Below are 10,719 nucleotides of genomic sequence, written 5' to 3' on the forward strand. Positions count from 1 at the left end.
GGCGCCGGTCCTGCTGCTGGGGTACTGGTTGGGGATGGGGGAGACGGGCAAAGGCCGAGCAAGGGTGGCGGCCAGCCTCCCCCTTCACCCCAACTCCTGGTCCTTTCACCGCATTCTGGGCGGTGGCTGGGCAGGGGTGTTGGGAAACCAGCACCCGCAGGGCATAACGTCAGGGCGGCCTGTGGCTGCCCTGGGACGTCGTCCAGGGTGTGGTTCTGGGAAACCCAGCCAAGCAGCTCCTACATCTAACAAGTAAATAAAGCCAGCCGGGCACCACGGCACCCGCCTGTAATCCCAGCTACTCAACAGGCTGAGATCTGAGGAGCTCAGATCTGATTGTAGCTGCTCCTGCTACAGAACCCCCAGAGCTCCCTAGTGTCCTCTGACCAGCTTCCTCCTGAGTCCCTGTCCCCAGCCGCGCAGGCCCCCTCCCACACCCTTCCCACCCAAGGCTCATTGACTCCTCCCCCAGGAAGCCTTCGCAGCCTCTCCTCCAATGGGACGGCCCATACTCGCCTGTCCAGCTTGATGGACAGGCCCGCAGGCTCCTCCCACCAGGGCTGGTGGTATAAATACAGAATCCCAGGCCCCCAAATCCACGTGAAGGTTTGTTGCCATTAGCTGAAGATTTATTGAGCGCCTGCTGTGTGCCAGGCAGGCAGAACTCACGGCGAACCCAACACCCCCTGCCTTGTAGTAGCTCACGTTGTAGGAAAATAAGTGTAAGGAGACTAATGTTGAGATGGTGAGAAAAAAAGCAAATGGGAAATTGTTGATGGGGGGTTGGGGGGAGCGGAGTGGACCCAGAATGGCTTCTGTAGGAGGTGACCTCTGAGGAAAGGCCTGGAAGGAAGTGAGGGGTTGGGGGAAAGGTGGACCTGGGGCAGCAGCAGCCTGTGCAAAGGCCCTGGGGCAGGATGGGTGGCACCCAGGCAGATTTGGAGCAGCACCTGCTGGGGCAGGGGAGTGGCCGGACGGGGAGGCAGGGAGGAGATGGAGCAGGTCGTGCTGGAGGGCGGGCTTGGACCTCAGAGGGAGGGGGAATGTGGGAGGGCAGGGCGCAGAGGAGCTATTTCTCCTCAATTTTATTATTTATCTGGCTCTGTCCCTCCCCCCCCCCCCCCCAGTCACCTTTATCAAGCCTTGGCCAGGGGACCCGCCATCTTCTGTTCCCCGCCTGTTTAGGAAATACAGAGACAGCTCCTAGGAGATGTCCTGGGAGCCACCCCCCCATGGAGCCACCCTGGGCTCCTCTGCCCCTCACTTACTTGGCGTCCAGCCTCTGAACCCTGTCTACCATTTCCTTGCGCTGTGGACACAGCACACCTCCTCTGGGAAGTCTTCCTGGGTTGGGCCAAGCCCAGCCGTCTGGCATGCCGCTCCCAGGGCTCCGTGGAGCCGTGTCTCAGCTAGCGTGTGTGTGTCCCTTCTAGAGAAAGCCATGCCCCTCCCCGGGTCCTCAGGACACCTGCTCCTCTGAGACCCTGTGTGGGCCTGGACTAGGCTAAGCTAGTGTTTGTTGAGTGGCTCCTGGTAAACACATGTGACCTCACAGAGGTGAGGGATGGGGAGAGAGCTGTGTGGGTATCCGGGGCAGAGGTGTGCAAGGAAGTAGAGGCTGTGCAAAGGTCCTGGGGTAGCCTGGCTGCGTTCGAGGAGCCACGGTGAGGAGACCCGGGGTGTCTGGAACAGAAGGAAGCCAGAGCAGGGTGGGGGGGGGCAAGAAGGTGGGGCCACCCAGAGGGGTCTGGCAGGGGAGACTGAGGCTCAAAGGCAGGATGAGTTCGAGGCGTGCGGGCGGGCGGGAGGAGACCTGTACCCATCCCATGAATGGGAGTGGAGGCGGGGGGCTGAAGTGCCCGGGGCTCAGGCTTTAAGCCCAGCTGGTGCATGAGTCACGAGGCCCGGGGCAGCCGGGCTGGCACCGTGGGCAGAGGCCCTGAGAACAGAGGAAAGGTCCTGGGCCGGGGCCTGCACTGGGCAGGATGGGTGGTCACGTGACCCCCCCCCCCCAGCCCTGGCCGCCAGCCGCGGGGCGGGGCCTGCGCTGCCCCAGACCCTATAAGGCCTGAGAGCTCAGCACAGGAGCAGCTGCCAGCCCCGGGCCTTCCCCACGGGAACCCCAACTTGGGGTGCAGCGGACGGGAAGCTGTGGGGGTCCCCCACGTCTTCTCTGCCTCACCCCTTCCAGTCCCTGAGATCGCCACTATGTCTGCTGGGGAAGAAGGGAGCCGGGGCCGCCCCAAGTCGAAGGGCAAGGTAAGCTGGGGGGAGAAAACGTGGGGGTCGGAGGCCGCAGGCGAGCCCCCGTTCTGCTCACCCGGCCTCTTCCGCCCCCTGCCCCCCGATGCAGACCCTGAGCAGCTTCTTCGGGTCCCTGCCTGGCTTCGGCGCTGCCCGGAACCTGGTGGCCAACGCCCGTGGCTCCGGGAAGGAGGCCCGGCCGCCCCCCGACCCCTCGGCCACGCCAGCTCGGGCCCAGGGTGAGTGGACCGAGCCACGGGGGGCGGCGGGGGGGAACGGGGGTCCTCGGGCTGGCAGGACACAGGCAAGCCTGGCCCTTTGGGAGCTTGATGCGTGCTTGGGTGGTCTCATCAGTCACAGCAGTGCCCGATGGGGGAAACTGAGGCAGCGATGGGTGGACAGGCCCGGTTAAAGTGGAGGGCTGAGCCCGGCGGTCCCCCGGGAGTGTGTGTGTGGGAGCCCGGTGTCCAGAGACGGCCAGCGGCTCTCCTGGGGTCACACAGGAGCTGGCTGGGACAGGACGGGCCCAGGATGGGCAGGGGAGTGGCTTCCATGGGGAGCCCGTGGGGAGCCCCCCCCCCCGTGACCCCCCGATCTGGCTCAGAGCTGCAGGCAGCTGCCTCGGGCACCGCAGACCTCGGGGACACACAGCCAAGCTCTGCCTCAAGTCACCCCAGGCTCGGTGGACCCTGGAGCCTGGGTGGGCACCCAGGGCCCCGAGGGAAGAAGGTCCCTGGGGGAGCTGAGCCTGGCTGGCGGCCGCGGGTGCCACCTTCCGCTGTCCCTGGCACGGTGGCCGGGACATTCCATGCAGTGATGCAAAGGCCCCCGGGCAGCGGGGCCTTTCCCAACCGCCGGTGTCCTCACAGCGGCCCCGGAGCCGGAGCAGGTGGCCGGGGAACCGGAGAAGCTGCCGGAGCCTTCGGATGAGGTGAGAGGCGGCTGGGCGGGAGCTGGGCGTGGGCCACGAGGGTGGGCACCCACGCGCGGTGTGACACGGCCTGTTTGTGCCTCTGGGAGACTTGGTGGCTCCTGCTCCTCTCTCTCTCTCTCTCTCTGGGCCTCGGCTTGCACATCTGGGAAATGGGCACAAGCTCCATGCTCCAAAGACCCTGATGTTCCCCTCCTGTCCGAGTCAGTCTGTGAGAAAGACAGAAATAGCTCATCGCATCCTAGACACCCAGAGAGGCTGAGACGCCCACCCCGAGTCACACAGCGGCACGGGCAGGACCTTGGTTCTAGATGAGCCCGGCCCTGCAGAGGGTGTGGCAGCTGGGGGCCACATTCTGGGGGACAAAGCGCTGGGAGGGTTGAGGGTGCGGCCTGCACCCCACTCTCCGCTCCGCTCTGCCCAGAGCACTAGCTGGCCAGGCTTCCCAGAGAGCCAAGTACGACTGGGTCACCCCAGTTGGACTCCCCTGCTTCAACTCAAAGCACCCCTCAGAGGCCATACCCTGCTCTTCTGCCGGCACGCAGCAGCGGCCGCATTCCAGCTCCCCACTCTCCTCAAGGAGCTCTTTTGTGTAGGGATGGGGTTTGAACTCAGGGCCTGGAAGCTTGGGAAGCAGGCATTCGCTGCCTTGAGCCACCCCCAACCAACTAAGCCACGCCCACAAGAATCCACGCCCATAACCAAGCCACACCCACAAAGAAAGCCGTACCCACAACCAAGCCCCCCTACACCACTGTGGCCAAGCCCCCCAGCCATGGAAATAACTTTTTGGATACCCATGGGACTAGAACTGGGCCTGGGCACCATCCCTGAGCTTTTATTTTTGGGGAGAGGAGTCAGTTATAGGGCTTTGAACCCTGGGCCTGGGCGCTGTCCCTCAGCTCTTCAGCTCAAGGCTAGTGCTCTACCACTTGAGCCACAGTGCCATTGGAGATAAGGGTCTCAGGGATTTTCCTGCCCGGTTTGGCTTTGACCTGTAATCCTCAGAAATCAGCCTGCTGAGAGGCCAGGATTGCAGGCTGAGCCACTGGTGCCGGGCTATTATTTTTTGAGCCACATCCCTATCTACCAAGCCACGCCCACCAAACAATACATTCGTCATGGAAGCCACACCCCCATTGCTGGAGTCATTGGGTTTAGGTCCAGTGAAGGCTCAGAGAAGGGATGTGGCTTGCTTACTGTCACCCTGCAAGTGAGGAGAGCTGGATTTGAACTTGGAGAGAGAATTCCAGCACCAGGCTGAGGGGCTGAGTCATGCTCCTGTGTGGTGACTTTCTGGCTTGAATGCATTGTGTGTGTGTGTGTGTGTGTGTGTGTGTGTGTGTGTGTGTGTGTGTGTGTGTGTGTGTGACCAGTCCTAGGGCCACACACTCTTACTTAGGTTTGTGTTCAAGGCTAGCACTCTACCACTTGAACCAAAGCTCCACTTCTGGTTTTCTGGGGGTTCATTGGAGATAAAGGCTGGCTTCGGACTGTGATCCTCTGATCGCAGCCTCCTGAGTAACTCAATAACTGGGATTACAAACTCCTGCCTAGTGAGTACATTGGTTTTAATAAACACTAAGCCCAGATGGCTCAACACCTCAGGAGCAAGAGTACAGAATGGCTGGGCGCTGGTGGCTCACTTCCTGTAACCCTGGCTACTCGGGAGGCTGAGATCTGAGGGATTCTTATCTCCAGTGAACCACCAGGAAACAGGAAGTGGTGCTGTGGCTCAAGTGGTAGAGCGCTCGCCTTGAGCAAAAGAGCTCAGGGACAGCTCCAGGCCCAGAGTTCAAGCCTCAGGGCTCAGAAGAGGGACATTTGGGTCAGCTGTAATGGTAACTAAGAATGCCGTGTCTTGGGGTGCCAGGGTCCCCTATAGTGAATGGAGGACACGCAGGGCTCAGCTGAGGGGAGTCGGGCCCCAGTGGTGCTGGCGGGAGCTGGGCCTGTGGGTGGCGGGTGGCAGAGGCCTGCGGCCTCCACTTGCTGCTGACCGCCCTGCTTCCCCCTCAGCTGACCGCAGCGGCCCAGGCGGGCTCCACGACGACGCGGACCAAGGACGCCCTCTCCTCGGGGATAACCAGCATGCTGGACTCGGCCAAGGGTGTGGTCCAGGGCGGCCTGGACACCACACGGTCAGCCCTGGCCAGCACCAAGGATGCAGCATCTGAAGGGGTCCTGGGGGCCGTGGGGCTGGCCAAAGGGGTGATGCAAGGGGGGCTGGACACCTCCAAGGTGGTCCTCACAGGTACCAAGGACACGGTGGCCACCGGACTCTCGGGAGCCGTAAACGTGGCCAAGAGCACCATGCAGGTGGGCGTGGACACCAGCAAGACCGTGCTGACTGGAACGAAGGACACAGTGGCCACCGGGCTCACAGGCGCTGTGAACGTGGCCAAAGGGACAGTACAGACCGGCCTGGACACCACCAAGTCTGTGGTCATGGGCACCAAGGACACAGTGGCCACTGACCTCATGGGGGCTGTGGATGTGGCCAAAGGGACAGTCCAAACGGGTCTGGACACTTCGAAAGCTGTCCTCACAGGCACAAAAGATACAGTGGCCACAGGGCTCACGGGGGCCGTGAATGTGGCCAAAGGCACAGTGCAGACCGGCCTGGACACCACCAAGAGCGTGCTGACCGGCACCAAGAATACCGTGGCCCCTGGGCTCACAGGAGCTCTGAACATGGCCAAAGGGACGGTGCAGACCGGCCTGGACACTTCAAAGGCTGTCCTCACGGGCACCAAGAACACAGTGTCCACGGGGCTCACGGGCGCCATGAATGTGGCCAAGAGCGCTGTGCAGGCTGGCGTGGACACCGGCAAGACCGTGCTGACCGGCACGAAGGACACAGTGGCCACCGGGCTTTCAGGGGCTGTGGACGTGGCCAAGAGCGCCGTGCAGGCTGGCGTGGACACCGGCAAGACCGTGCTGACCGGCACGAAGGACACAGTCAGCAGTGGGGTCACTGGCGCCATCAATGTGGCCAAGGGGACAGTGCAGACCGGCCTGGACACGTCAAAGGCTGTCCTCACAGGCACAAAAAATACAGTGGCCACCGGGCTCACAGGGGCTGCGAACATGGCCAAGGGAACGGTCCAGACCGGCCTGGACACCACCAAGTCTGTGGTCATGGGCACCAAGGACACAGTGGCCACTGGCCTCATGGGGGCTGTGGATGTGGCCAAAGGAACAGTCCAAACGGGTCTGGACACTTCGAAAGCTGTCCTCACAGGCACAAAAGATACAGTGGCCACAGGGCTCACGGGGGCCGTGAATGTGGCCAAGACGGCCGTGCAGGCTGGCGTGGACACCAGCAAGACCGTGCTGACCGGAACGAAGGACACAGTCAGCAGTGGAGTCACCGGCGCCATCAATGTGGCCAAAGGGACGGTGCAGACCGGCCTGGACACGTCAAAGGCTGTCCTCACGGGCACCAAAAACACAGTGGCCACGGGGCTCACAGGCGCCATGAATGTGGCCAAGAGCGCCGTGCAGGCTGGCGTGGACACCAGCAAGACCGTGCTGACCGGCACGAAGGACACAGTGGCCACCGGGCTCACAGGGGCTGCAAACATGGCCAAGGGAACGGTCCAGACCGGCCTGGACACCACCAAATCTGTGGTCATGGGCACCAAGGACACAGTGGCCACTGGCCTCATGGGGGCTGTGGATGTGGCCAAAGGGACAGTGCAGACCGGCCTGGACACATCAAAGGCTGTCCTCACGGGCACCAAAAACACAGTGGCCACAGGGCTCACCGGGGCTGTGAACGTGGCCAAGAGCGCCGTGCAGGCTGGCGTGGACACCAGCAAGACCGTGCTGACCAGCACGAAGGATACAGTGGCCACTGGGCTCACAGGGGCTGCAAACATGGCTAAAGGGACAGTCCAAGCGGGCCTGGACACTTCAAAGGCTGTCCTTACAGGTACTAAAAATACAGTGTCCACGGGGCTCACGGGGGCCACAAATGTGGCCAAGAGCGCCGTGCAGGCTGGCGTGGACACCAGCAAGACCATGCTGACCGGCACGAAGGACACGGTCAGCAGTGGGGTCGCTGGCGCCATCAATGTGGCCAAGGGGACAGTGCAGACCGGCCTGGACACCACCAAGTCTGTGGTCATGGGCACCAAAGACACAGTGTCCACGGGGCTCACGGGGGCCAAGAACGTGGCCAAGAGTGCTGTGCAGGCTGGGGTGAACACCAGCAAGACCATGCTCACTGGAACAAAAGACTCAGTCAGCAGTGGGGTCACTGGCGCCATCAATGTGGCCAAGGGCGCTGTCCAGGGTGGCCTGGACACTTCGAAAGCTGTCCTCACAGGCACAAAAGATACAGTGGCCACAGGGCTCACGGGGGCCGTGAATGTGGCCAAAGGCACAGTGCAGACCGGCCTGGACACCACCAAGAGCGTGCTGACCGGCACCAAGAATACCGTGGCCCCTGGGCTCACAGGAGCTCTGAACATGGCCAAAGGGACAGTGCAGACCGGCCTGGACGCTTCAAAGGCTGTCCTCACGGGCACCAAGAACACAGTGTCCACGGGGCTCACAGGCGCCATGAATGTGGCCAAGGGGACAGTGCAGACCGGCCTGGACACCACCAAGTCTGTGGTCATGGGCACCAAGGACACAGTAGCCACCGGGCTCACAGGGGCCACAAACGTGGCCAAGAGCGCCGTGCAGGCTGGCGTGGACACCGGCAAGACCATGCTGACAGGAACGAAGGACACAGTGGCCACCGGGCTTTCAGGGGCTGTGGACGTGGCCAAGAGCGCCGTGCAGGCTGGCATGGACACCAGCAAGACCATGCTGACCGGCACGAAAGACACAGTCAGCAGTGGGGTCACTGGCGCCATCAATGTGGCCAAGGGGACAGTGCAGACTGGCCTGGACACCACCAAATCTGTCATCCTGGGCACCAAGGACACAGTGTCCACGGGGCTCACGGGGGCCACAAATGTGGCCAAGAGCGTCGTGCAGGCTGGCGTGGACACCAGCAAGACCATGCTGACCGGAACGAAGGACACGGTCAGCAGTGGGGTCACTGGCGCCATCAATGTGGCCAAGGGCGCTGTCCAGGGTGGCCTGGACACTTCGAAAGCTGTCCTCACAGGCACAAAAGATACAGTGACCACGGGGTTCACGGGGGCCGTGAATGTGGCCAAAGAGACAGTGCAGACCGGCCTGGACACCACCAAGAGCGTGCTGACCGGCACCAAGAATACCGTGGCCCCTGGGCTCACAGGAGCTCTGAACATGGCCAAAGGGACAGTGCAGACCGGCCTGGACGCTTCAAAAGCTGTTCTTACAGGTACTAAAAACACAGTGTCCACGGGGCTCACAGGCGCCATGAATGTGGCCAAGAGCGCCGTGCAGGCTGGCGTGGACACTGGCAACACCGTGCTGACCGGCACAAAGGACACAGTGGCCACCGGGCTCACGGGAGCCGTGAACGTGGCCAAAGGCACAGTCCAGATGGGTCTGGACACCACCAAGTCTGTCGTCATGGGAACCAAGGACACAGTGGCCTCGGGGCTGGCGGGGGCTGTGAACGTGGCCCAGGGCACCGTTCAATCCGGCCTCCACACCACCCAGAACGTGGCTCTGGGTGCCAAGGCCACAATCTGCAGCGGGGTCACCCAGGGCATGGAGGTGGCCAGAGGCACCGTCCAGGGTGGCCTGGACACCAGCGACGCCACGCTGGCTGGCAGCAGAGCCGTCACATCCACCCGACTCACGGAGGCAGGAGACGTGATCACGGGCGCTGTCCACGCTGGAGCTGGTGCTGCGCGGAGTGGGGCCCCGGGCAGCCTCGACGGGGGCGGAGCCCACAGTGAGCTCATGGATGCACACGGGGTAGACATAGCGCCTGCCGGGCTCTGCCATGAGCTGCGAGGGCTGGGGGAGCTCTTCCACCCCATGAGCGCCCAGGAGCAAGGTGAGGCGGACGCGCAGGGCAGGGGCGGCACTGCCTGGGCTCTGGGCCAAACCCAAGCGCGGGCCTGGGGTTTCCTGGAGTGAGGCTGGCTGTCTCTCTTCCAGCCCAGCTGGAGGCCTCGGAGCCGGGGCCGAAGGTGCTCTCGGCTGACCAGGCCAGCTACTTCGTGTGCCTCGGGGACCTGGCCCCCGGCTTCCGCCAGCGGGCTTTCGAGCACAGCCTGAGCCACGTTCAACACAGTCAGTTCCAGGCCCGGGACGCCCTGGCCCAGCTGCAGGACGCCTTCCAGACGGTGAGGACGCTGCTGCCCCTCCCCACACCTCTGCCCATGCGCCATTCAACACACACACACCGTACGCCGGGCAGGCCCGCGCCCCCAGAGGGGCAGGGGTGCAGAGCCAGGCTGGCGGGGGCAGCTGGGGAGCGAATGCCAGTACAGCTGGACTCAGGACCCTGAGGGCGAATCAAACAGCTTCCTGGGCACAGTGCCTGTGCATCCTGGGGCAGGGTCTCTGCAGGCAGCTGAGCAGCGTCTCAGGAGCCCCTCCCACTGCGACACCCACTCATGTCCCTCAGCGTCAGCCAGGGGCCCCTGAGGACTGGCTGGGCCAAGGCCCCAAGGCAGAAATATGCTGAGAGGGTGGCAGAGGGGACAGGACAGATCCTGCCCTGGGGACTCAACCCTAGAAGCCATGCTGACGGCCGGGACTCTAGGGAGTCATGGCTGGGTTCGTGCTGGATGGTGACATCATCTTACAGACATCAAGATGCCTGGTCGCCACTCCTAAGCCCACCTCTGGTCCCTTCCCATGAGACCCCGGGGGACGGCCCAGCCTGAGCTCCAGGCCCTGTGCTCTGGGACTCACTAGTCCCTGCCAGGCGCCCTCCTCCCCGTACTGACCCCCCTTTTTTCCACCCTTCCAGATGCAGGCCGAGGTGCAGGCTCCAGGAGAGCAGCAGTGTGGAGATGGAGAAGCTAGCCCCACAGCGGACCACACAGGGAACCAAGAGGTGCAGTGGCCCTCTCTCCTCCCCAGCCGTCCCCCTGCCCCTCTCCCTCCCTCCCCTGCCCTCCCCTGCTCACCCCTGCCCTCCCCTGCTCACCGGCTGTCTGGTCCACAGGCACCAGGCGCCGAGGCTCTGTCCAGGGTCTGCACCCTCCTCCGCCAGCTGCACTCGGCCTACAGCGGCCTGGCCTGCGGCCTGCGGGGCCTGTCGGAGCCCCAGCGGCAGCTGGGCCGTGCCCGCCACAGCCTGTGTGAGCTCTACAGCCTGGTGTCCTCCGTGGGCTCCGCCGTGGAGCTGCCAGCCGAGCGCCTGGCCCAGAGCCGGGAGGGTGTGAGCCGCGCGTGGCAGGGGCTGGAGGCACGGCTGGAGGCCCTGCAGCACAGCCCCCCGCTCGGCTGGCTCGTGGGGCCCTTCGCCTCGGGCCCCCGCGCGCACCCGCTGTAGGCATCTGCGGCCCCAGGCCGGTCCTGTGCACCCCCAGCCCAGCCTGCTCCCCCAGGGCCCTCGTCCTGTGCGTCCAAGCAGGGGCCCCGGGGATGGGGCTCTGTCTGCGCCTGCTGCCCTGGCTCCAGGGAGGGGCTGTGTG

General features: G+C 63.7%; 1 protein-coding gene across 1 annotated transcript; it reads left to right on the forward strand.

Annotated features, from left to right (window-relative positions):
• The first annotated feature begins 2,193 nt into the window (after positions 1–2,193).
• Positions 2,194–10,592, forward strand: Plin4 (perilipin 4). Its single transcript, XM_042669906.1, has 10 exons — positions 2,194–2,259; positions 2,354–2,483; positions 3,114–3,175; positions 5,195–5,911; positions 6,110–7,296; positions 7,393–8,579; positions 8,967–9,125; positions 9,230–9,417; positions 10,050–10,136; positions 10,248–10,592. The coding sequence occupies exons 1-10, from the start codon at positions 2,209–2,211 to the stop codon at positions 10,575–10,577; spliced, it is 4,098 nt and encodes a 1,365-aa protein (XP_042525840.1). The 5' UTR covers positions 2,194–2,208; the 3' UTR covers positions 10,578–10,592.
• The last annotated feature ends 127 nt before the right edge of the window (positions 10,593–10,719 follow it).

The sequence above is a fragment of the Dipodomys spectabilis genome, unplaced genomic scaffold (assembly GCF_019054845.1).
Source record: "Dipodomys spectabilis isolate Male_0828 unplaced genomic scaffold, ASM1905484v1 ptg000511l, whole genome shotgun sequence".
Lineage (NCBI taxonomy): Eukaryota > Metazoa > Chordata > Mammalia > Rodentia > Heteromyidae > Dipodomys > Dipodomys spectabilis.

Coding starts and splice junctions, on each gene's coding strand:
- Plin4 (XM_042669906.1), top strand. CDS start 2,209: ATGTCTGCTGGGGAAGAAGGGAGCCGGGGCCGCCCCAAGTCGAAGGGC. Junction 3,176..5,194: donor TGCCGGAGCCTTCGGATGAG/GTGAGAGGCGGC, acceptor CTTCCCCCTCAG/CTGACCGCAGCGGCCCAGGC. Junction 9,126..9,229: donor CATGAGCGCCCAGGAGCAAG/GTGAGGCGGACG, acceptor TCTCTCTTCCAG/CCCAGCTGGAGGCCTCGGAG.